This window comes from Sminthopsis crassicaudata, chromosome 1 (genome assembly GCF_048593235.1).
Source record: "Sminthopsis crassicaudata isolate SCR6 chromosome 1, ASM4859323v1, whole genome shotgun sequence".
NCBI lineage: Eukaryota > Metazoa > Chordata > Mammalia > Dasyuromorphia > Dasyuridae > Sminthopsis > Sminthopsis crassicaudata.
The window spans coordinates 10,771,505-10,796,397 of record NC_133617.1 but is presented as its reverse complement, the minus strand read 5'-3'; the positions used below and the strand labels follow the sequence as shown (position 1 = coordinate 10,796,397).

Below are 24,893 nucleotides of genomic sequence, written 5' to 3'. Positions count from 1 at the left end.
TGATCCAATACATTCCTAATAAACTTTGGGTAGAAAATGCCATCTGCATCCAGAAAGAGAACTATGGAGATTAAATGTAAATCAACACATACTATATGCACTTCTTTTTTCTATTTATTTTTCTCTCATGGTTTTTCCCTTTTGTCCTGATTTTTCTCTCCCAACATGATTTATAAAGAAATGTATATTTTAAAAAGTATAAATACTTATATATTTATAAAGTACATTTAAAAAGTATACAGGGGGGAAAAAAGCAGTTAAAAAAAAAGACTTTATGTTCTAAATTTTTCTCCCTCCTGCCTAAGACAGCAAGCAATGTAATATAGGGTAAGTATGTGCAATCCTTTTAAATATTTCCATTTTTGTTATGTTGTACAAAAAAAATTAAACTAAAAGGGGAAATAAAAACATCAAGAAAGAAAAAAATAAACAAATAGCCATCTTTCAGTGTTTGAAGATCTATTGAGGAGGAATTAAGTATGTTATTTAGCCTCATAGGGCAGAATCAATAGCTCAGAATTGAAAAGTGCACAAGGAATCAACTTGTCCAACCCTGAAATTCTATTGTTCTCTGATGGTGGGATGGAGTAAACTTCACAAAAGCTCCAGGAGTGTAAACTCTCTTCCATGACATTGAACGTAGACGAGTAGGCTTTGGGTTATATGAAAAATCTGGACTTGAGAAACATCTGTGTGATTCTGATGGCATGGCTCTTTTCAACAATGAAGTGATTTGGACCAGTTCCAGTGGTCTTGTGATGGAGAGAGCCATCTGCCTCCAGAGAAAGGACTGTGGGGACTGAATGGAAATCACAACATAGCATTTTCACTTTTTTTAGTTGTTTGCTTGCTTTTTTATTCTTTCTCGTTTTTTTTTTTTTTGTTTGTTTGTTTTTGTTGTTGTTGTTTTTTGTTGTTTTGTTTTGTTTTGTTTTTTACTTTTTGATCTGATTTTTCTTGTGCAGTATGGTATATATAGAAGAATTGCACATGTTTAACATATATTGGATTACTTGCTATCTGGGGGAGAGGATGGAGGGAAAGAGAGGGAGCAAAATTTGGAACACATGGTTTTGCCAGGGTGATTGTTGAAAACTATCTTCGCATGTATTTTGAAAATAAAAGACTGTATTTAAAAAAAAGAAAAGAAAGAAAGAAAAATATCTATGTGACATAGAAGAGGATGAGACTCTGCCCAACAGGAGAGGATAGAAAAAGCAAAGGGGAAGCAAGATGCTTTACAGTGGTATCCTTGTCACCTTTAAAACTGAAAGTTTGGGGATTCTTAGTTTCATTTTATCCTTTATCTGGAAGTAAGGAAGGACTGAATTGCTGGAGCTATATCAGGTAGGACCCGTGCATACAAATTGAAGGAGCAGATTTCAATTTAATATAAAGAGGATCATTAAAAGCTTAATTGTTAGAATACATGGGAGAGCTGTTGGAATACACGGGAGCCACTTGACAGTGGCTGCTGGAGATCCAACTCAGAATGTATCTTCTCTTGTGAGAGGATGATACAAGGAGACTGAGAGGCAGTTGTTGTTCTCTGACCTCTCTGACTGAGAGCCATTGCATTGTCTGACCTCTGACCTCTCTCCTCTTCCCTCTGCCTCCAATTTATCTCATTCCCAGTCCGCAACACCTGTGTCAGCAAAGGCTGCCCTGCAGCTCCCTCAGCTATTATGATCCAGTTGTGGAGGCTCTCAGATTATTGGCCTATTCTTTAACACTTAATATTGAGCAGAAATAATACAAACTAAACTTGCTTAGTAGCAACTTACATTTAAATTAATTTCAATTCAAAAAACAGAATTTAAAAAAATTCCTCTTAAGTTGATGGTTAGCTATTGATGGGATCTAATCCCATAGTTCCAGAGGATTTCTCTTTTTTCTTTGGCACACATAACTCAAGCTGTTGCAGTTATAGGTAGGATGTCCTGGTTGAGAGACTGGTAGGTTTCCATTTCTACCACTCATTGGGGAAGCACCCTAATTTCTATTGCTTTCAGATAGTGTTCCAATACTCACATGATGCTAGGGATTACACAAAGCTCATGTAAAATAAGGTCTCTGCCTTCTTATAACTCATACGTTCTATTATCTATCAGTTGTATCTTTTTCTCTATTTTTCCCACAAGAAAAATGGGAATGATGTTGTTGGTACTTAGAAAGAATGGGAAGAAAGATAGAAAAACTCCTAGAGGAGGAAAGAAGGAGAGTTGTAAGGAAGTGGTAGAAGAGATACCACATTTCCCTTTGTTTTATTTGTTCAGTCTGAACACATTCCCTGAAGACACAGTATTTAGTAGGTTCTTAGCCCTTATCCTTGTACACACAACTACAAATGTTTTCCATTTGCTAGTGTGATATTTCTGTGAGTTTGATACAAAAGGTCATTATTTCAGTCCCATTCTCAGAGGTCTTCCCAAACAGACTTGTATGTTCTGTTTTGTCTCGCTCCTTTTTCAAACCTAGTCTTAAGCTTGTGGCGTTGGTTAAGCTGTTTGCTGCCTTGGCAAAAAGAAGCATGGACTAATACTTGACTTCTTCCTTTCTTTGGTCTGTTAATAAGATAATTCCATTTTTCAGAGGAGAATGGTGAATCCCTGGAGTGATCTGTTCCCGTTGCTGTCTAGGCTTTTTAATAAAAAGAAAGACAGACTAAAAGCACTAGCCCTGAAGTCAGGAGAAACCCGAGTTCAAATGTGACCTCAGATACTTAACACTTCCTGGGCAAGTCATTTAATCCTAATTGCTTCAACACCAAAAAAAAAAACAAAAACAAAAACAAAAAACAAAACAAATAAATAAATAAATAATTAAATGATTAAATAAAGAAAGAAAGAAAGAAAGAAAAACTTGATGGTAGTCAACCTTTTCCAGTCCACGATTTACTTGTGGACTTACTTTCCCAATCGACCATAGGTAGGTTCCTCTTCCCCTTCCTTCTTCCTACAGCTATCCTGACTATCTACTTTCCCAACCTTTTTTTCCATATACTACCAGAGGAAAAAAATACACACACACATCTCAGACATCTTTTCTCTGTTGTCTTCCATTGTTTGGGCCACAATGGCTCAGAGTGAGAGTAAATAGCCAGAAACAAGGATCTTTCTCCCAGATCGATTTTTTTTTTTTTTTTTAAACTAGGTAAAAGAGGCCATTCTTTGCCTCATTTCTTATCTCAGTCATTGAATGGGTGTTGCCTCAGACAAACAGATCTGGGAAAGACCTTGGCTTAAAAAGCCCAAATTCTGCCATTGAATCCAGGGTCATCTCTAGGCATTCTGATCTCCCTAGCAGAAAGTGAGCTCTCCCTCACTTAACTCTGGGTCACTTACTCAAGTCCTCTTCCAGAACCAAGGACAAAACAACTACCGGAAGTTTTATAAAGGTTCTGCCCTCCTGAATCTTAGTGCCTTCCTCTGAGTTTATCTCTAATTTACATCTGTATCTTGTGTGGGCTTGGTATTTGCATTTTGTCTCCCCTTTCACTGTGAGCTCTTACTAGAGCAGTTGTTTTTGGCCTTTCCTGTACCCAGCACTTAGCCTGGCACGTAGTAGATGTTTCTTAAATGCTTCTTGACTGGCTGATTCCTTTAGGAACCACTTTTTGGATTCAGGTGTTTGATCAGTCCCAAATCCACTTCAGTGTCTTCTCCTTCAGCCCACATTTCTCCGTCTTCTCTGAAAGGATAGAATCCAAGGCTTGGTCTTGATGGCATTGCAACAGTAGAAATCTACCCACACATTTTTTTTTTTTCCATGTCTCCTCGTGGGACCCAGTTGATTTTGATCATAGACTGAGACAGGGAGACTTGGGATCTCTTGTGGAAGAGCTAGCCTGAAATCACTCCCAGGGCTCATTATATAACAGAAAGCATGCTTTGTGTTCATTCTTCTGCAACCAGCTAGGCTTAAGGGATCACAGTTAATGCCAAGAAGATGGGTTCCATTGATGGACTTGTCTTCCACCCTCTAGGACTACCCCAGATTGCATTCCCAGAGGACTGACTAGCTGTGCGCTCCGGGTTCCCTTGATGATGACTTAGTGACTTCGTTACTTGAAGAGTCCCCTCCAGAGCAACTTTCCCAACTGTCATTCACTTTGGTGAGCCTCAGAGTGGCCGACTACTCCTTCAAGGATTCTCCCCCATGAGGGCTGGGTTTCTAGCATTGTCTCGCTAGTCCCTCCTGGTGTGCTCCCTGGACAGGGAGCCAGTGGATGCAGTTCTTAGCAAAGGCATTTATTTGATCAAATGGCTCAGCCAGAGCAGTCACCACAAAGTGTCCCTCTAAAAAACCCTGGAGGACATTTTCCCATTAATGCACTGCAGATTCATCATGGCGGGAGAGTGAGCACAGATGGGGAGTGCAGTAGTAGTGAGGGACACAGCTCAAGGACATGTGTGGTGAAGGGGTACCGCCACTCCTGGCCCTGGAAGTCCTTTTCTTCCTTCGCTCTCACATGGCTCTCTGGTGGACTCCAAGGTCTTCCTGGAGTGGATAGTCCCCACTTCTCCCCAGGCAGAGGTGTCTCGAGCCATTCCCACCGATCCCAAGGCCTTTCATCTCTTCTGCTGACGGAGCTCCCTGGACACTCCCAACTCAGCATTCTCATTCCTCTAAGGTCAGGAAAGACTAAGCACAAGGAAACAATGAGCAGCCACATGATCACAACAGGAGGCCATGGCCTCATGGCAGACAGCGGCCAGCTTCCCGGACCCCCCCAGCTCAAAGTCACCTTGAAAGAAAAAGAGGGTGAGTGACATGGGACAGGCTGCCCCTTTTGTGTGCCCACTGAGTCCCACTCGAGTCATCAGTTCTTTAGCTACTTGAAATATCTATTTTTTAATTTATTATACGGTCGTAGCTCCCAGTTGCTTATGGCTGGAAATTGTTTCCTCCCTTTTGCCTTCCCCAGCCTGTTTCCACATGATTGCTTGGATTGGAACCACTCACCTCTCCCAATGGTGAGTCCCATCTCCCCCAGAACTTCGAGCTCTCATGTTCCCACCTCCTCGGGGAGCATTCTGACCTGACTGTGGCCAATCAGGAAGAATTGAAGAATGTCTTCTATGCACTGAACTTGGCTCAGACACCCCAGTCCTCATGGTAGCTCCAAAGAGAAAGTTCAGAGAGCTTTCTCCAGCCTCTCCCAGTGAAAATCATCTTTTTCCCACTTCCAAGTACTTACCTTTCATGTGACCTCAGGGCAAGTGGACCACTTCCTTCAGAGAACTGCGTGGTTAATGGTGAAAGCCCCGCCGATGCTGGAAAAAAAGCAGGGCCTGCCTTCAAAGTGCTTACAATGTAATGGAGGAAGACAACCTACAAAAGGGGGCTGAAACGTATGGGGTGGGGGGGAGGTACAGGCCCAGGCCCGGTGGACAAGTCTGAAGGAGTGGAGACACATGAGAGATGAAGAGGGGCAGAAGGGGTTTAGGAGGGAGGCTGGTGTGATCTTACAGGCTGACGAGGGTTCCAACCCCTAAGAACTCTTCCATCGTTAAGGTGCTATTGTTGTAAAGCACAATCCGGGTCTCCGGTGAGATATCCGGGGCAAAATTACTTTATTAATAAAATTAACAGGGTTACTGGTACTGAGATGGCTCCTTCATGAGATGGGCCCAGTGACCCACTGACCCCACTTTGGGCCTGATTGATGGGTTCCTGGTTAGTCAGTTGGCCTTTGAAAGGTTAAGGAGATACAAAGCAGACAAGAGAGAGCCAAAGAAACATCTGTAGACTTTGATTTCCTGGAGGGAAGCCCCCATAGCTTGGTGGCCCAGAAGCCGCTCTAGGGAAGCACTCAGCAGAAGCGTCAGGGAATACTTGGCCGTCAGGATGGTGGTAGCCGGAGGCAGTAGTAGGGTGTCAAGTTCCTGAACTCTGATATCGCATCCCTGAGCCAGGCCCCAGAATCAGAATGTGAAGGAGCAAGCTGAGATGGCTCTTTCCTGGGTAGCTGAGTTATGTCGCCTTTGCACTTCTAGCTAGGAGGTGAGGGCAATACTCAGGGTGCCTACGTTCCCAGGGTCCACCATGAGTCTGGGGACAATGGTTAAGTCCCCAGAGGAATCTCAGGCTCACTGGACAGGGAGAGTTAGTTGTTTTAATGTTTATGTAAAAATCCTTGGTCTTTTCTGTCAAATCGAATAAAACTTGGCCTGGATTTAATGTCTTTAGGCTGAGTGCTTGGATGGGATTTAATGATTCCAACCAAACAGCAGTGTCCTCAAAGGAAGCCTTGGGTGGACATATAAGTTAAAAATAATAATAATTAGAGACCTTGGAGACTGAACCCTATTCAAGTAAGTGGAGAGCCCTGAGCCGCTGTCATTCTGAGAATTTGGGGCATCGGCAGCAACTGGTACAGGAACTGTTTTGGGGACAGGGAGATTCCCCGACTTCCCCCCAGCAAGTCACAGCATAGAAATGATGGTTCCTCCCCCTCTGCAGAGTGTGGGCTTGATCCAAGGGATTGCTTTCCATTTGTTCCCGGTTACCGTCTCTGCTCTAGACCACGTGATAGTCGAAGTGGCAAAAAGAGTCTGAGCTAAAAATAGTTTCATCGTGTCCAATGATGACTTGGTTTTAAGTCAATATAATGGAAAAGGGCACTAAAGGTCCTGGATCTGCTCAGTATTCTGGTCAGGGTTTGCTACTGCATCTGCTCTATGTCTTCCCCTCCTGCTCTTGGCCAAAGTCAAATCTGTCAGTTTGATGGGCCCCGAAAGGAGGGTGCCGGCCCCGCGTTGTATTCCCATTTGTTTGGATTGGAAGTGCGTTTGCTAAGTGAACTTTTTCTGCAATCATTAGCACATATATTTCAAGTCATCTTTCTTGTGGTTTACCTACTCCCTAAGAGCCACGCTGGGTTTGGAACTCTTGATTGATGCCACAAAGGAACTTCAAAGTAGAAGGGAACGTTTGATCCTCGACTATAAAAGCTGATAGAGACGTTATAGGATCCTGGGACCCGAGAACTGGAAAGGCCCTCCCAGGTCCTGGCCGCCCAGGAAGCTGGAACCCCAGGATTGCCAACTAAGATACCCAAGGCCGTTGTGGGATGGCTCCATTTGGTCAGAAGCTGCTTCTTGGATTCAGTCTAGCTCTTTCATTTTGTGGGCAAGGAAACTAAGACCCCCAAAGAAAAAGGGGGTTCCAAAGGCTGTCCCTCTAGTGGGAGGGCATAACTGACTCCCAGGCATTCCCCTATTTGTGGAGATAATGGTACACAGAAAAGACTGGTATGTCAGCTCTCTGTGGCAGGGGTTCTCAAACTACGGCCCGCGGGCCAGAGGCCGACCACTGAGGACATTTATGCGGCCTGCCAGGTTATGGCAAATGGGCTGAGGGGTGGAAATTCAGTGTGAGCTTTTGTTTTTACTATAGTCCGGCCTCCCACAGTCTGAGGGACAGGGAATTGGCCTCCTATTTAAAAAGTTTGAGGACCACTGCTCTATGGGTTAGTGGGCAGAAGCAGAGGAACTGAGGTGGAAGAATTGCCTCTGCCCTTGCCCATGGGCATCCCGCAGAGTCCCAGAGTCTTGGAGGTGGCAGGGACCAACCTGGAAGTGAACAAGAAGCATCTCCTTCTTTGTCTTAGAGCAAGCTTCACTTTGCCTTTGGGGAGCTTGCCCTCATTCCTCCCAGGGCCCTGTGGATCTAAGCAGAAGGGACTTGGACCCTTTGCCACCTGACAACCCTCCGGGCACTTTCAGGCAGGTGTGAGGGCAGAACTTCCCTAAGCCTTATCTTCTCCCACATAAACATCCCCAGCTCCTTTAGTAGTTCTGGCGAGCACCCACTAGGTGGTGCTGCAGTGGATCACATGCTGGGTCTGAAATCAGGAAGACTTGAGTTTAAATCCTGCCTCAAACACATATTACTTGGGTGACCTTGGGCAAGTCATGCACCTCTCCAGCTTCAATTTCCTCATCTGTAAAATAGAGATAATAACAGTTCCTTTTCCCAAGATTAGTTGTAAGGAAAAATGGGGGGGGAATGAAGGTGAAGTGCATCAAAGTGTTCTAGAAATGCTCCCTGGCTTGGTCTTGAGCTCACCCCCTTGCACACACCTATGTTAGTGCTGCAGGCGGCTTTCACTTTGTTTTCCATTCAGCCTCAGGAGCCATTACTTCCTTTCCCTCTGCCGGACTCCTGATGAGGAAGTCCCTTTACAAAGCAGCTCTGGGTCTGACCTGGCTCTGGTCACGGAGCCAGGAGGAGCGTTTAGGGCCATCAGGTCTGACCCAGAAGTCACATAGCCAGTGTGTCTGAGATCTTTCAGTCACCTTGACACCAAGGTTGTTTCTCCATCACTTCAGTACCTCCCTGCCTTGGGACATCAGCTCCTCCTAGATTGGAAATTCCTTCTGAGCTTCCTGTCCACCAAACCCCCCAGATCTTTGTCATAGAAACACTTGTACAAGCACATCTCCCCCACTTTATACTTGTAAAGGTGATTTTGGGGGGATGAAAGTGTAGGATTTTATGTTGACCTCCACTTCATTTCATCCCTTTGATTTGGTCTGAGTTTTTCTAGCCTGTTGTGAGCGTTTTAGATCTTGACTGTCCTTTAGTTTGATAAAACTGCTGAACAGAGCAGCACCAAGGACAAAGCTTGGGAACACTTCACGCTTTAGCCAATGACTGAGTGCTCCTGAGGTGGTAAATAACTGTTCTTCAGGTGGATAGATTAGAGGGAGGAAGCACTTACTGTCCCCCGGCCTTGGTGCTGGCCCATCCCTTACATGCTAACTGTTGGGCTATTAACAAAGTGACCTAACGGGACTGTCTGGGCAGGTGGCCCCCTGCCCATTCTCCACTGAATCCCAAACCTAGCTTGGGAGATTTTTGTCGAAGGATTCCACGCAATCTTGATGTACGTTAAACTACACATCACCTGATCTCCCGGCCTAATCACTGCCAGAGAAGGAAATGAACTTAGACTGGGGTGACCAGCTGGCCTTTGGAAGAGCACTGGCTACCACTTCTCCTTCCAGAGGGCTTGGAATGACAGAGCTTCACCTCACAGATTCCGTTCTCTCCCCTTCTCAGGATATCGAGATGACATTTACCCTCTTCTATTGTTAAATCATCGGATGTGGAGTCGAAAGGAACTCTTGGAATCATACAATCCAACTCTTCATGTTAGACCTGAGGAGATGGGCCAGAGAGGGAGAGCCCTTTGTCTGAAGTCACACAGGGAGCTAAGGCCTTCCCTACTGACACTCTGTGTACAGAGTCATTCACTTGTAGGTGCCGATGGCTGTTGATTCACAACCTGCCTCTTTAGGGAGTCATTGCTTATTTACCAGAGCCTGCATTCAAAACCAGGGCTCCGGCTCAAAATGCCTCACACTTCCCACTGCACTTAAAAATGGAGAACATCACTATCTAACCTCAATCATAATTCCTTTCCAACTTAGACTTAATATGTACGTGTACATATATGTTTTATGATTTTCAAAATAATCTTTATCTCAACTCTTTGAGGGAGCAAGTTCCTAAGTGTTGTCTCTCTGTTTTCCATCTCATTCCCCTCCTTTAGCAAACCAACCCATTTACTATCCCTCTCACAAGACAACCTATTATTCCATAGCTTGCTGTTGACTTTTCTCATGCTGTGTTCTTCTTCACCTCCCCCAATTTCTTCTCCCCCAATAACAGAGAAGAAGGAAGGAAAGAAAGAAAGAAGCACCCCTATGTGCCAGGCACTATGCTAGTGTATGCTAGCACTTATGCTAAGTGCTTTACAAATATGATCTCTTAATTAAAGATAATACACATCCTGGCTCTTTTCAACAATGAGATAATTCAGGCCAGTTCCAATGGTCTTGTGATGGAGAGCACCATCTGTACCCAGAGAGGACTGTGGGGATTGAGTGTGGACCACAACATAGTATTTTCAGCTTTTTTATTGTTGTTTGCTTGCTTTTTGCTTGCTTTCTCCTTTTTTTTCCTTTTTGATCTGATTTTTCTTGTGGGTCATAATTATGGAAATATGTATAGGAGAATTGTATATGTTTAACATATTGGATTGCTGTCTAGGGGAGGGAGTGAGGGTAGGAAAGGAAAAAAATTTGGAACATAAGGTTTTGCAGGGGTAAATGTTGAAAATTATCAATACCTATGTTTTGAAAATAAGCTTTAAAAAGAAAAAAAGAAAACAGGAAAAAGAAAAATTTAAAAAGAAAAAAAGATACTACACACCCATTCTCAACTTTCTGTACCAATTCGAGTATGGAATAGTTGGAAAAGGACTTGATTGAAATTGGAGTTTGGAGAAGAGGATGTATGGTTTTTTGTTTTTTTTTCCTCCACATGATAAATGTGAAAATATGTTTAAAAGAATTGCATATGTTTAACCTTTCTTGGATTACTTGCTATTTGGGGAGAGAGGGAGAAAAATTTGGAATACCAGGTTTTGCAAGGGTGAATATTGAAAACTATCTTTGCATAGATTTTGAAAATAAAAAGTTATTGTTTTAAAAAAAAATTGAGAAAGGCTTGTGGAAAATTAGGGATATTAATTCCCTGTTGGTGGAGTTGCATACTGAACCAACCTTTCTAGAGAGCAATTTGGAAGTAAGCCCAAAGAGTTGTAAAATGTAGCAATATCAGCACTAGGTCTGTATCCCAAAGGGATCAAAGAAAAAGGACCCATATGTACAAAAATATTTATTGTAGCTCTTTTTATGGTGGCAAAAAAATTTGAAACTGATGAGATTGTTCATCATTAAGGAATGGCTGGATTAGTTGCGGTAAATGATGGTGACAAGCAGGAGAGTTTAAGAAAAAACCAGGAAGACACATATGAACTGATGCAAACTGAAGGGACAGAACCAGGAAAGCATTGTATAGAATAGCTGCAACATTGTAGGGTTGTTCAACTGCGAAAGAATTAGCTATTCTGAACAAAACAATGATCCACGACAATTCCAAATGATTCATGATGAAAAATACATCTGCCTTCAGCGAGAGAATTGATAAATTGAGTGAAGGCTGAAATGTCCTTTTTTTTAAAACTTTGTTTATTTTCTTTGGGGATTTTTATGTGTTTTCTTTTGCAGCATGGCTAATGTGGCAATATGTTTTGCAAGAGTTGACATGTATAAATGGTGTTATATTATTGTTTGCCCCTCAGTGGATGGAAGCGAGAGTGGGAGGGAAGGAAAGAATTTGGAACTCAACATTTTACAAAATGAATGTTAAAATTGTTTTACATGTGATTGGGAAATATTTAATGAAATAAATAAAACTAACTTTATAAAAAGAAGCCTTCAAGGGCACAGTCTGTTCACAGTCTCCCTCAGGCCCCATCCTTCCTAAATGTGAAATGAACACCAAACTACAGATGTTGTGGGGCCAGGCAGAGGCCTGGGGCACTTTGCCTTTGTTTCCCTGACTATCCTAGCCCCACACTTACCACTTTTGTTTCTTTGTTTTTCTCTTCCCTCCCTTCCCCCCCTTTTTCTCCTTCTCTCTCTCTTCCTTTCTTCTCTTCATTCCTTCCTTCTTATCTTCCTTTCCTTCCTTCGTTGTGGGATGGATGCTAGACCTGGCTAATTAACTTTCCCAAATTAACTAATCAGAAACATCTTCAGGTACAAAGAGAAAGCATTTATTTAGTCCCTGCAGGAAGAGACCCAGGCAAGCACACCTGGGAGCCATCCCAGCTCCTACCATGTGCTGATGGAACCTGAGAAGCTTCCAGCTTGTCAGGATTTAAATAACAACAGACCCAAGCCTTTCCATTGGATACACTAAAAGGAAGTAACCATCCTTGACCAGTGGTCACCAATGTTGTCTGCTTCCTGTGGGTCATATCACTTCCTGTAACTTCCTGTCACTGGCTTAGGGTTTGACCTTCCAATTCTGGGAATAGGAATCACGTGACTTAGGCCTAGACTCAGACTGAGAAAACTTCATCCTTAGTCACATTCACTTCCTTCCTTCCTTTTCTCCCTCTTCTCCCTTCTTCTTCCCTTCCTTCCTTCCTGCCTTTTCTTTCCTCCCTCCCTCCTCCCTCCTTCCTCCCTTCCTTCCTTCCTCCCTTCCTTCCTCCCTCCTTCTCTCCCTTCCTTCCTTCCTCCCTCCTTCTCTCCCTTCCTTCCTTCCTTCCTTCCTTCCTTCCTTCCTTCCTTCCTTCCTTCCTTCCTTCCTTCCTTCCTTCCTTCCTTCCTTCCTTCCTTCCTTCCTTCCTTCCTTCCTTCCTTCCTTCCTTCCTTCCTTCCTTCCTTCCTTCCTTCCTCTTCTTTCCCTCCTTGTCTCTCTCTCCATCTTGTTTGTGGCTTGTCCTTCATATATCTAAAATCCTCTTGAAGAAATGCATGTCCTTGGATTGTTTTCTTGCCTGCTGTGTATAGTAGCTTCCTGGAAGGGGAATGGCCTTCTTAGTTTGTCTCCATCCCCTTCCCTTAGGGTGGCCAAGCAGACAATTCATGTGGGCTTACACCTTAAAAAATGTGTGTGTGTGTGTGTGTGTGTGTGTGTGTGTGTGTGATTTTTTTTAGTTTTTAATTTTGTTACATGTAAAAAAGAATTTTTACCATTTAAAAAATTTTTTGAGTTCCAAATTATCTTCCTTTCCCCTTCAGATGGTAAGTTGATATAGGTTATGTGTGTGCAATCATGCAAACCATATTTCTCTATTAGTTGTATTGTAAAAAAAAAAAAAAAGAGAGAGAGAGAGAGAGAAAAGAAACAAAGAAAGAAAGAAATGGGTCAAAAGAAAAGAGCCACCAAAAAAAGAAGAGGAAGTGCAAACAGTGGGCTTCCCTCGCCTGTGAAGGGCTCGCTGCTTTTCCAGCTCCGAGAGCACCTTGGCGTTCTGTTTGGCAGCATCCTTAACAAGAAAATGTGTTGATTAACTGCTGAGCCATTTCAACACTTGGAATGAAAAGAGAATAATTGTTTTTATTTATGTTCAAACCGTTAAGCTAATCTTTTCAGTCAATATTACACCACAGATCAAATGGATTTAGATGAGAAGCCTTGTTGTTTTAATAGCCACAGAGATGGCATTATTTCCCATATTTATAAATGTTGATTTAAACAAGTAATTTCTGTTCTTTGGAAGGGAGATTGAGATGTTGTGAATTTGAATGCCCTCCCTCCCCCTGATGCTGCGGCTACTCATAATTCAACAATTTCCAGACTCCTCTTTTTTGTGTCTGAAGAAAGTTGGAAGTTTCTGAGAAATGGGGGCTTAAAACTTGGTCATTCTCTTTCTGTTTATGATTAATCCATGTCTGGTAACACACAATGACTTATGGTCATGTGGAAAAGTCATCGGGTGGCAGCTGTGGTTGTGGATGCCAGTGGTCACAAAAATAACTCCCATGAAAGAGCTGGACTGCAGAAGCAGCTTGAGCTGGTGGCAGTGGCCCATGGACAGGACGCTGGAGGGGAGCTGTAAACAGGTGCCCTGACGCCTCCTTGACACTTAGAAGGATCAGAGACATCCCCAAGGGCACAGGCCCAGAATAAGAACCCAGAGGCTGCCCAGGGGCCACCCTGCCAGAGAGGTCTCCAGCCCCTGAGTCAGGTCCGCCAAGGAGGTCACGTGAGAAGAAGCCCACAAAGGCTTGTGGCCTGTTGCCATGATGGCCTCATGCTGCCATGGTCACAACTCCACTGAAGACCGCCCAGGGATCGCTCCAGCTTCGATGGCACTGACCAGGGCTGCAGGAAGTGATGGAGAATGCCAAGGTCTTCACTCCTGTTTTACCAGAGCAGACCAATGATCCCTCCACGCCAGAGCCGAGACCCCAAGCCCAGGCTTGTGGCCATGCAGATTCCCACATTTCCCCTATGCTGTGCTGCCTCTCCTTTGCTAATGTGACTTATGGAATCATTGCTTGAGGTAAATATGTGGTGCCAGTATACTGGGTTTATTTTATTCATACTGGAGGAAAGACATGGACATAGAAATGGCGAATGAAGGTCAGACGAAGGCCAAGAGACGATGCTTCGCTCTTAGCCCATGACTGCACAGAGAACGCCCACTGTTGGGAGCTCCCCAATGACCCTCATGGCCTGAGGTGGGCCCTCCCTAATTGCTCCTTGACTGTTGCTGATGCTGCCATCTTTCCCAGAGCAACGGCCTTTGCTTTCTCTCTTCCCTCTATCTTCCACGTGTTCTCTGTCCCTTAGCAAGTCCTGCTGATTCGAACTGTCAGTAGCTTCTTCCTTGAGTATTTTGGGATATTTATCATCATCTAAGTGCTGGTGATGTAGGTGCTTCTCATATTCCTTTTTTTATTAGTGTTACCTGGGAATTGTGCCTTATCTCCCCGGCCAAGGATTTACCTCTTCCTGAATACTTTGTCTCTCATAATGAAGCTTCATAGAAGGTTAACTTTTTTAAGCAATGTCTCCATTTGGTGTATAAAACCCTCCATGATGGTGCTTCCATCTACCTTTCCAGACTGATCTCTTATTGGTTCCTGATATTTTATATTCCAGTCAAATTAACCTCCTGGCTGCCGTTCATACCCAACATTTCTTCTTCCACCTCTTTACCTTTGCACTGACCACTTGGCCTCCCAATAGCAGGTTCTTCCTATTGCTTGAAATCTCGGCTCTCTCCTGACACTTTCTACATGAAGTCTTTCAACTCTAGATGTTCTTTTATCCCCACCCCCTCCAAAAAAGGTATTGTCTCCTTTGTAGAGAGTTTTTAATTCACTTATCAATGTACATGTCTCTCTCTCTCCTCCTCCTCCAGTAGATGCAAGCTCTTTGAGAACAGGGACTGTTTTGATTTGGGACGTTGGATCCCTAGCACCCAGCACAATACCCAACACACAGTCAGTGAGTCTTAATTCATCACAATTGGATTCTATCTCAGAAAACCTTGATTCTAAGACTCCAATTCTAGTGGTTTTCCTACCACGTAGGACTTCTCGGAGAGCAGGAGTTCTTAACCTAGGATCGTGAACTTTGGTGGGGAAAAAAATTCCATCTTTATTCCAATAGAATTAGTTTCTTTTGCAATGTTAAATATTTTATGTATTTAAGAACATTATTTTGAGAAGGGTCCTCAGCATGCACACGCACACACACGCCTACTACTAAAACTAGTGTTAATAAGATGGGTAGGAACACCCCAGACTGGGGGAAATTGGTTGGAGAGGAAAAAGGCCCATTTAAATTTTGGTAACAATTATATCGTAGTTTATAAGAAATAAAATTTTTTATTAAATGTTGGGATAACAAGGCTAAATTAGAAGTCAGTGCAAAGACCAATTATTGCTGTGAAATGCTGTTGGAGACAAAATAAAATTTGATTTGTTCAGCCCAGCAGAGGTGCGTGTCGGAGCCACTACGTCTCATTCAATGACTTGCTTTTGTTAACAGGAGCAGGTTGAATAGCTTACCCAGGAGCTGGGCTGTGAAATAACAACAACATTCAGATCTGATAGCGTCAAATGTTTGGATGACTGCAAATCCCTTCCCATCCAGGCTTTCAGCCCATTCTCTTGTGCTCTATGGTTGGGAAGCTGGTGCTGCTGATCTTTTTGTTAATCTTTTTTTAATTGTGTCCCACTCTCCATGACCCCATTTGGGGTTTTCTTGACAAACACTAGAACTATTTCCTTCTCCAGCTCCTATTATAGTTGAGGAAACAGAGGCAAGGAGGGTGAAGGGACTTGCCTAGGGTCACAAAGCTAATAAATGTCTGATGTCACATATGGACTCAGGTCTTCCTGATTCCGGGCTCAGTGCTCTATCCACTGCAGCGCCACCTACTGGCCTTCAGCTACTGAGGGAACTGAAGCTTGAAATCCTGAAATGACTTGCTTAGTGATACTTATTGCCCAATTAGCAACTGTCAGAGTCTTCCTGATTCCAAGTTCAACTATTTCCTGTTCTTCCTCACTATTTTTCAGATGTGTTATGCTGCACCAACATGTTAGCATGATGTGTATGTGTGTGTGTGTGTGTGTGTGTGTGTGTGTGTGTGTGTGTGTGTGTGATTAACCAGAATATTTAAGGCAGAGGAAGGGGTGTTGTTAAATGCTGGGGGATTATCTGGGCTAATTTTTTGCACCTTTAGATTTGGATTGTCTGCATTGGGAGGCAGCCTCAGAGTGCAAGAAGGGCAAACTTGCATTGTCTCAGCTTCCCAAGGAGAACTTTCCTCCCTTGTGGATTTCTGTGTCGCTTCAGCAATTCCTTGACTTTGAAGAAGGCAGCTAGGAAAATTGTTGTGTCTGCTTGTCCCAGGTGTGGTGGCAAGAGTACTGGCTCTTGAGTCATTAAATTTGAGTTGAAATCCCACCTATGTTACCTCAATGACCTTGGGCAAATAATCTGCTTCCTGGGTCTCAATTTCTTTTTGTATAATGGCTAACATTTATATAACTCTTTTTGTGTGTATGTGTGTGACTCCCCAGCAGCATCATTCTTTATTTTTCTAATTTATTACTTATTCATTTTTAGCATTCTCTTAAAATGTTGAGTTCCATGTTCTCTCCCTTCCTCACCCATTGAGAAGGCAAGCAATGTGATATCAATTATACATGTGAAATCATGCAAAGCATATTTCTGTATTAGCCATAATTTTTTTAAAGCAAGAACAATAAAGTGAGAAAATTCAATTTGCATTCAGAGTTCATCAGTTTCCTCTCTCCAGAGGTGGATAGTATTTTTTCATCATGGAATTTGGAATTGTGTTGTATCATTGTCTTGATTCGAATAACCAAGTCGTTCATAATTGATCGTTGCCGTTATCACACACAATGATTTCCTCTCAGTTTGCCTCACTTCATTTTACATCAGTTCATATAAGTCTTGCCATGTTTTTTTCTGAAACCAACTTCCCCCCATCCTCTGGCCTTCTCCTTTCTTATAGCACAATAAGTATTCCATCACAATCCTATACCACAACTTCTTCAGGCATTGCTTAATTGCTGAATATCCCCTTGATTTCCAACCTTTTGCACTACAAAAGAGCTGATATGTTTTGTTTTTTTTTTACATCTAGGTCCTTTTCTTTGTTCTTTGATACAAGCATAGTTCCACATTGTTCTGTAGAATGCTTGGACAGTTTATTACTCTCTACCAACAGTTCGTTAGTGTTCCTATTTTCCCTCATCCCTTTCAGTATTTGTTGTTTCTGATCAGTGTAAGGTGGTATCATCAGAGCTGTTTTAATTTGCATTTTCCTAAGTAATAGTGATTTAGGTTTTTCCATATTTTTGTGGATTTTTTCCCAAGCTGTTCATCCTCTTTTTATAATTTTCTTGCATCATTCTTATTTATTTTTCCTCTCTCATCTATCTCTTAAGTTCCAAGTATTCTTCTTGTGCTTGGGTCCAATTAGAATTTTTCTTTGAGGCTTTGCTTGTGCTTGTTTTTATATTGTTGACTTCTTCTGAGTTTATGTCTTAGTCTTCCTTGCCTGTAATAGCTTTTTATGGTCGAATTCTTTTTTTTGTTGTTGTTTACTCATTTTTTCAGCCCGTTTCTTGACTTTGAATTTAATGTTAAAGTTTGACTTTGGGGGGAAACTGTCCCAAGCTTTAGGCTTTTTCATGCTACTGTTTTCAAAATTAGTTCTGAAGGATCTGCTTGTTTCTGGTACTTCTAAAATGATATAAGTATGGTCACTGCTCCCTGATCTGTATTCTTTTCCTTACCCTGTTCCTTTGGACTGACCACAAATATTCTTCTTTACAAATATTCTTCTTTACTCTAGAACTACAACTCAGAACTCCATATTTTTTTCTTTCTTTTTTATAATTAATTTTATAATTATAAATTTTTTGGACAGTATATATGCATGAGTAATTTTTTTATAACATTATCCCTTGTATTCATTTTTCCAAATTTTCTACTCCCTCCCCTAGATGACAGGCAATCCCATACATTTTATATGTGTTACAGTATAACCTAGATACAATATATGTGTGTAAATCCAATTTCCAGAACTCCATATTGATAAAAGAGTTGCCAATTAGTGCCAGCAAAGGAGGATGTTTTTTCTGATCGAAGTTTCTCCTAACTGTCTCTGGACTGAGAGCTCTTGAAATTGCTGCTGCTGTTGCTTCTACATCATAGCCACTGGTAATGCTCTCTCCCTGTGCACTCCAGGCCAGTACCCATCCAAGTATTATAGATCTCTTCAGCTGACCTCCTAAGTTTTTTTTTTTTTTAATTTTAATAATAGCTATTATCCAAATAGTTGGATTTTATCAAATACTTTTTCCACACCTATTGAGATAAGCATATGATTTTTGTTGGTTTGATTATTGATATAGTCAATTATGCTAATTGTTTTCCTAATATTGAACCAGCCCTGCATTCTTAGTATAAATCGTACTTGGTCTTAGTATATTGTCCTGTCATCCTTATCTTTGGTTGGCTGCTTCTCCAAAATTTGATTTGAGGTTTATTTTTAAGGTTGGAGGAGAATTTGGAGAGAATTCAGTTGGATGGATAGCTTCTTTAATCTGAGATCTGCATAATTCTTTTTTTTTTTTAATATGTTTTATTTTTAATTTATGAAATAAAATAAGTATTTCCATAACATAGTATAATAATTTTAAAAGGATAATTGCATGTGAAATTGTGAGATCTGCATAATTCTTTAAGATTCACTAAGCACTTTACCCATATTATCCCATTATCTTCACAACAACCCTGGGAGGAGCCATTACTATCCTCATTTTATATAGGAAGCTAATGTAGTTAAGTAATTTTCTTTGTTGTCATGTCATCACAACTAACTAGGACAAAGTACTAACTCTGTAAATGGTGCTGGATTATACAATACCAACAATCCTGGGAGGGAGGTGTTGTTCTTATCTCCATTTTACTGATGAGGAAACTGAGTCAGGCAGAGGTCAAGTGGAATCCCCAAGGTCAATTTCTCCAAATTCCTGGCCCAACATTATCCCCAGCTCACTACTTAATGTCCCAGATGTAAAAATAACAATAATAATAACATAAAGGTGACCTTTGTGACCCCTCCCAAGTTTAGATCAATGATGTGAACTCTTGGGGGCGGCTAGGTGGCGCAGTGGATAGAGCACCAGCCTTGAAGTCAGGAGGACCTGAGTTCAAATCTGCCTCAGACACTTAAGACTTCCTAGCTGTGTGACCTTGGGCAAGTCAATTAACCCCAACTGCCTCAGCCAAAAAAAAAAAAAAAAAAAAAAAATGATGTGAACTTTCTTGCTATCTTCCTTAGCCACAATCCCTCCCTGTTCTCTCCACCTGAACATTGGGCTCTGCTTTGTCTTGCTTTGGCCTTGTCCGAAGCCTGCAAAGCACATCATGGATGGTTCTGCCCATTGCAAGGCAGGCCAGAACTCCAGCCCATCTCCACGCTGTCCCCTCCATTTTGCTGTTTTCTTCCCTCCTGTTTGATTGTAAGCTCCTTCAGGGAAAAGCCTGTCTTGCTTGCTTTTATTCATGTCACAGGGCTAACTGGATGTCTAGCACGCAGTAGGCACTTCCCACGTTTCGTCCACCCATGTGTCCATCCGTTTAGCTCTCTTATCTGTCCCTGCTGACCCAGGTGATGTTCTCACTCCTGCAGCTCTCAGCAGGAGTCACTTGTGTGCTCAGGGAGTCAGACCACCTCACCCCAAGGTCACCTCGAGCCCTTAGGGAGTGGCTGCTGTGTTTCCAGGGAATGACTTTATGCTGGACTCATTATTTAAATAATTAAAATTAATTGCAGCAGCCAAAAATCTCGACTATCTCCTTTTCCCATCACTTAATTTCCGGGTGTGCGCTGAGTGTCCACAAATCCTTCTTGGGCATTTTCCCAGTCATAATCATTGCACTTTGTGGTTTGCAAAGGTGCTTTTGCTGAAATGGGAACAGAACAAGAGCCTGCATTTGGAGAGAAGTGACTTGTCTAGTGTTTAATTCACTGGTCTCTGAATTGCCACTTTAACAAAACGACTGGTTAACTAGAAATCATTTATCCAGGTCATGACTTCTAGTTTTGGACTCCTTTGCGACTATCTCCAAAATAACTCGACAATGAATGTTCCTGAATTATTCAGCAATGCCCAACCCACTTTACACAGACATTGAATTCATTGTAACGTGACTTTATTTCACCAATTCTCCCTTTTTTTTCTTACTGCCTTTCCCCCTCTCATCATCACCCAGTCTGGCCCTTTCTGCCTTCTCAGCTGAAGACTGAGGTCAGTGGTCTTCCTGGTCTTAGTTTATTGGGGGGAGTCTGATCAGTTTGGGCTCCTTAAGCTCCTTAAGCTCAAGTCTGTGGAGCCCCTGGGGGAAGGTGATTTAAAGCACAGGTTTGGCTCCTAACTAGGGTCTCCTCCAAGCAAGAGAGGTAGAAAGGTCTTTAAAACCCAGTCATTCGCATGAAACACAAATCAGATCTAGAAATACTTACTCATAAAATAATAAAATAAATCATAAAATTAAAAAAAATAATAAAATAAATGGTAAGCACGAAAGTTGTCACAAGTATAAGTAAAGAGAAGGCTTATTATATTGGGGATACGATAGCATTAGTACTATTAACTGCTGAACAGACACTATAGTTCACCTCGGCTCTGCACTGACCAAACCGCCCCCAAATCTCCCAGTAAACCAGCACTTTCAGTCATCATCATGGTCACTTCCTTTAAAGATCCACTAAGCCCTCAGCACTTCCTGCTCAGTAGCACTAAGGCAAACTCTGGGAAGCCAAATTTCCTGGCTCACTTTCTGTCCTAAGTCAGGCGCCACTTCTCTGACCAAGAAGCACCAGTGACTTCCCATTGCTTTTACCATCAAATGAAAGGTCCTCCATCTGGCATTTAAAGCTGACTGATGGAGGACAGTGTCCCATCATGCCCTCTGCCCTCCAGTCAAAGAGCTCACTCTTTCCTGCTGTGCAGACATTTCAGATTTACCCTTGGCTTGGCCCAGAATGCTCTTCTTCCTCAGGTCTCCTCTTCGACCCTCCAGCTCCCTCCTTCAGGAAGCTTTCCTATTTCCTCCAGCTTTTAGTACCCTCTTCCTCTATCTCCATGTATTATTTTGTAGGTATCCTCCATTTTCTTTTCTATGAATAGGTGGTAGACCACCAATAAAATAGAGGTTCCCTGAGGTCAGGGGCAATCAGACTTTGCCATTGCCTGGCACTTAGTAGGTGCCTAATAAATGCTGATTGATTAAAGATCCAGATTTGGAACCTGTTAGGACTTTTTTCGCCATTTGTAACGTGCTCTCCTGGCAGTTACAATCACTAGCCTGTCCTAGGCCCAACAGAGTACTTTTGACCACTGTCCTTTGCAGTATCAACTCTACCCGACTCACCTCCTCTGAGGCCTTCAAAGGTCTCTGGCCACAATCTCTTGAATCTATAGCTTAATAACTGGTAGCGCGCTCAAGAACAACCACGTGTAATCTTAAAAGCCTTTATTATACCTACTCACATAATGCCCTGACTTATTGGTTCCTGAGTGAACACTCCTGAATGGTCACTGGGGAAATGTCCTGACCTGTTGGATTGTCCACAAGGTAAATGAGAAGCCATTGTATTCTCTTTCAACTGATTCTTACACCCAGGGAGTCTCCGAATCACCTCTTGTCCATGTCCTCCCAAAAATCTTCTGCAGAAAATCGACCTCCTGGGGCCCTTCTCATTCCCTTACTGCCCCCTATCTTTTCCCATCGTGCCCCTCTCTGCAGCACCTTGGAGGACCTGCTCCCTGAATTCTCGGTAGATCGCAGTGCCCTGTAACTTGCAGCCGGACGACATTATTAGAAGAATATTGATGTCAAGAAGCTGGGCCTTTGTGGGGCACTGCAGCTCCAACCGCCTTCCAGTGCCATCCAGGCTGGCCCCTACTTTGGGGGTCTCATATTTTCTGCCCCTGGAAATCAGCAATTGTAACAGTGCCGTCTGCTGTAGAATATCACTTGGCAAAGCTTGCCTGTTCCACTGGGGTGGGCGCTCCTCCAGAGGGCCCCTGCAGCTCCTGGGACCCCCAAACTGTGCTGCTTCCATGGTTTCCTGCCATGCTTTGGTGTCCCACTCACATGTCACTGTCAGCCGTTTTCTCCACACAGCCATGGATTCTTCCATATCTCTGCCTTTGGGATGTGCTCCAGTAATCCGGCGTGGGAGGGGCTGAAAGCAATGGTGGAAAGATATTTGTGTCTGCTCTGAAAGGAGTTCCTGGGGCCTGATGGTTACACTGCTGGGCCTGGAGTCAGGAAGGCCTGGGTTTGGTGGTCATCTGGTGGTTCGCCGCTAGGTGGCACCATAGTGAACAGTGCTGCACCTGGAGTTAGAAAGGCCTGGGTTTGGTGGTCATCTGGTGGTTCGCCGCTAGGTGGCACCATAGTGAACAGTGCTGCACCTGGAGTTAGAAAGGCCTGGGTTTGGTGGTCATCTGGTGGTTCTCAGTTGTGGCCACTAGATGGTGCCATAGTAAACAGTGCTGCACTTGGAATCAGAAGAACTGGATTCAAATCCAGCCTTAGGCATGCATATTAGCTGTGTGACTCCTGGGCAAGCCCTTCATTTCTGTCTGCCTCAGTTTCCTCACCTTAAAATGGGAATCATATTAGCCCCCTGCCTCCCATGGGTGTTAGAAAAAGCAATTCCTGACCTAGACTTCCCCCCATAAAATGAGAGAGTGAACCAAGCTTCTCTCCTTGTCTTTTGATGCAATAAAGGCATATACTCCCAGCAGCAGCCGTTTCCCAATACAGTCGCCAATTTACAAAGTACAAAGGTTTGGATTTAAATAATCAAATCAGAGGTTCTTTCTTTTTTCTCCCCCCAGACTCATCCTAGCGGCGAATAGAGATGAATTCTACCATCGACCATCAAAACTGGCTGACTTTTGGGGCAGCAACAATGAGATCCTTAGCGGTAAGTCCTTAAAAAGTGTGATTCAGCTCAACTATGCCAGGACAGCAAGGAAAGGGGCCTGTCCCCATGACGGTCACTCCTGGGTCGGGCTCTGACCACCTACCTCCCAACGTGCACTTTGGAGCTCTCGCTGCTGGCCTGTCCGTCCTCGTGGGCCTCTTTCTGGTTTCCTCCACCTTTCTCACCAAGGCCTCAATGTCCATGGAGTGGAGATACCATGGCATAGTGATCCCCTCTGGCTCTGACTTTCTGAATTCTCACTCTGGTTCTGATGTTCTCTCCCATTCATCCACATCCATACACCTACCCACAACTCATTTTTCTTCATTGATTCCTACTTTAGGAACACTGTGCAGTATCGAACTATGGATTCTTCCCTGATCACATAATTCTCTTGCAAAGGTAGCTCTGTGCCTCTGCTCATAAGTTTGCCTTCTACCCGCAATCATAAATGCTTAGAGTTAAGCGGGATCTCGGGCTGTCCTGTCTTTGTCCCCGATAAGTGGCCTCCTCCTTCTTAAGGATGTGCTGGCATCAGTGGGGAGCCCTTTGGCTAATTTTCAGCATGAACATTTGTGACTTAGAAGTTGGTAAACACACATATTGGATTTAACATATATTTTAACATGTTGAACATCAATTAAATTGCTTGCCATCTTGGGGTGGGAGGGTGAGGTAGAAGAAGGGGAAAATCTGAAACACCAGACTATGCAAGGGTCGGTGTTACAAATTATCCATGCATATGTCTTGAAAATAAAAAGCTTTAATTTGGAACTATGCCCAAAAAGTTATCAAACTGTGCATACCCTTTGACCCAGCATTGCTGCTATTGGGCTTATATCCAAAGAAATACTGAGGAGGGGAAAGGGACCTGTATGTGCCAAAATGTTTGTGGCAGCTCTTTTTGTTGTAGCTAGAAACTGGAAGATGAATGGATGCCCATCCATTGGAGAATGGTTGGGTAAATTATGGTATATGAAGGTTATGGAATATTATTGTTCTATAAGAAATGACCAGCAGGAGGAATACAGAGAGGCTTGGAGAGACTTACATCAACTGATGCTGAGTGAAATGAGCAGAACCAGGAAATCATTACACACTTCAACAATGATACTGTATGAGGATGTATTCTGATGGAAGTGGAAATCTTCAACATAAAGAAGATCCAACTCACTTCCAGTTGATCGATGGTGGACAGAAACAACTACACCCAGAGAAGGAACACTGGGAAGTGAATGTAAACTGTTAGCACTACTGTCTATCTTACTTACACCTTCAGAATCTAATACTTAACGTGCAACAAGAAATTTGGTTTTACACACATATATTGTATCTAGGTTATACTGTAACACATGTAAAATGTATGGGATTCCTGTCATCTAGGGGAGGGAGTAGAGGGAGGGAGGGGAAAATTTGGAAAAATGAATACAAAGGATAATGTTATAAAAAAAATTACTCATGCATATATACTGTCAAAAAAATTTTATAATTATAAAATTAAAAAAATAAATTTAAAAAAAGAAAAGAAAAGAAAAAGCTTTAAAAATAAAAATAAAAAATTACTGTGTGACCAAGAGTCACTTAACTTGCCCCAGCAAAAAATAAATAAATAAATGAAATGAAATGAAAATAAAAATAAAAATAAAAAAATTTAAATTTAAAATGTTCTTTCAGGGCCCAAGTGCTAATGGGAATGTTCCAAATGGGCCCCATTCCCTTGATGTGGGTCTCACACCTGGTCTCACACATCATCACTGTTGGCACCCCTATTTGTAAGTTGACATAGGTGGTAGAGGAGAGATATTAGACTGACTCCCAAACAAAAATAAAATAAAGGTAGAAATAAAACTACTACTAAAAAAAAGAAATAGGTAAAGACTACAAATCAGGACTTGATTTATTGTTTCCTTAATTGTCTAGGCTTAAGAAAATGAGAGAGAAAATGGTAATAATGCAAATTCAACTGGAAAGTGTAAAACAGCTGATTGTTAAATGTTCGCCAGCCCATGTGCCAGCC

At 42.6% G+C, this 24,893-nt stretch overlaps 1 protein-coding gene across 5 annotated transcripts in view; it reads left to right on the top strand.

The window, feature by feature from the left end:
- The window catches only part of TANGO2 (transport and golgi organization 2 homolog), a 148,487-nt gene that overhangs the window by 64,830 nt on the left and 58,764 nt on the right, over positions 1 to 24,893 (top strand). For all 5 annotated transcript variants that reach the window (XM_074292867.1, XM_074292857.1, XM_074292830.1 and 2 more), the window contains one exon: positions 22,788 to 22,876. Coding sequence is in view for 4 of the 5 variants with exons in the window: in XM_074292857.1 (XP_074148958.1) it covers positions 22,788 to 22,876 (89 nt within the window). In the remaining variant the exon portion in view is untranslated. The remainder of the gene's footprint in view (positions 1 to 22,787; positions 22,877 to 24,893) is intronic.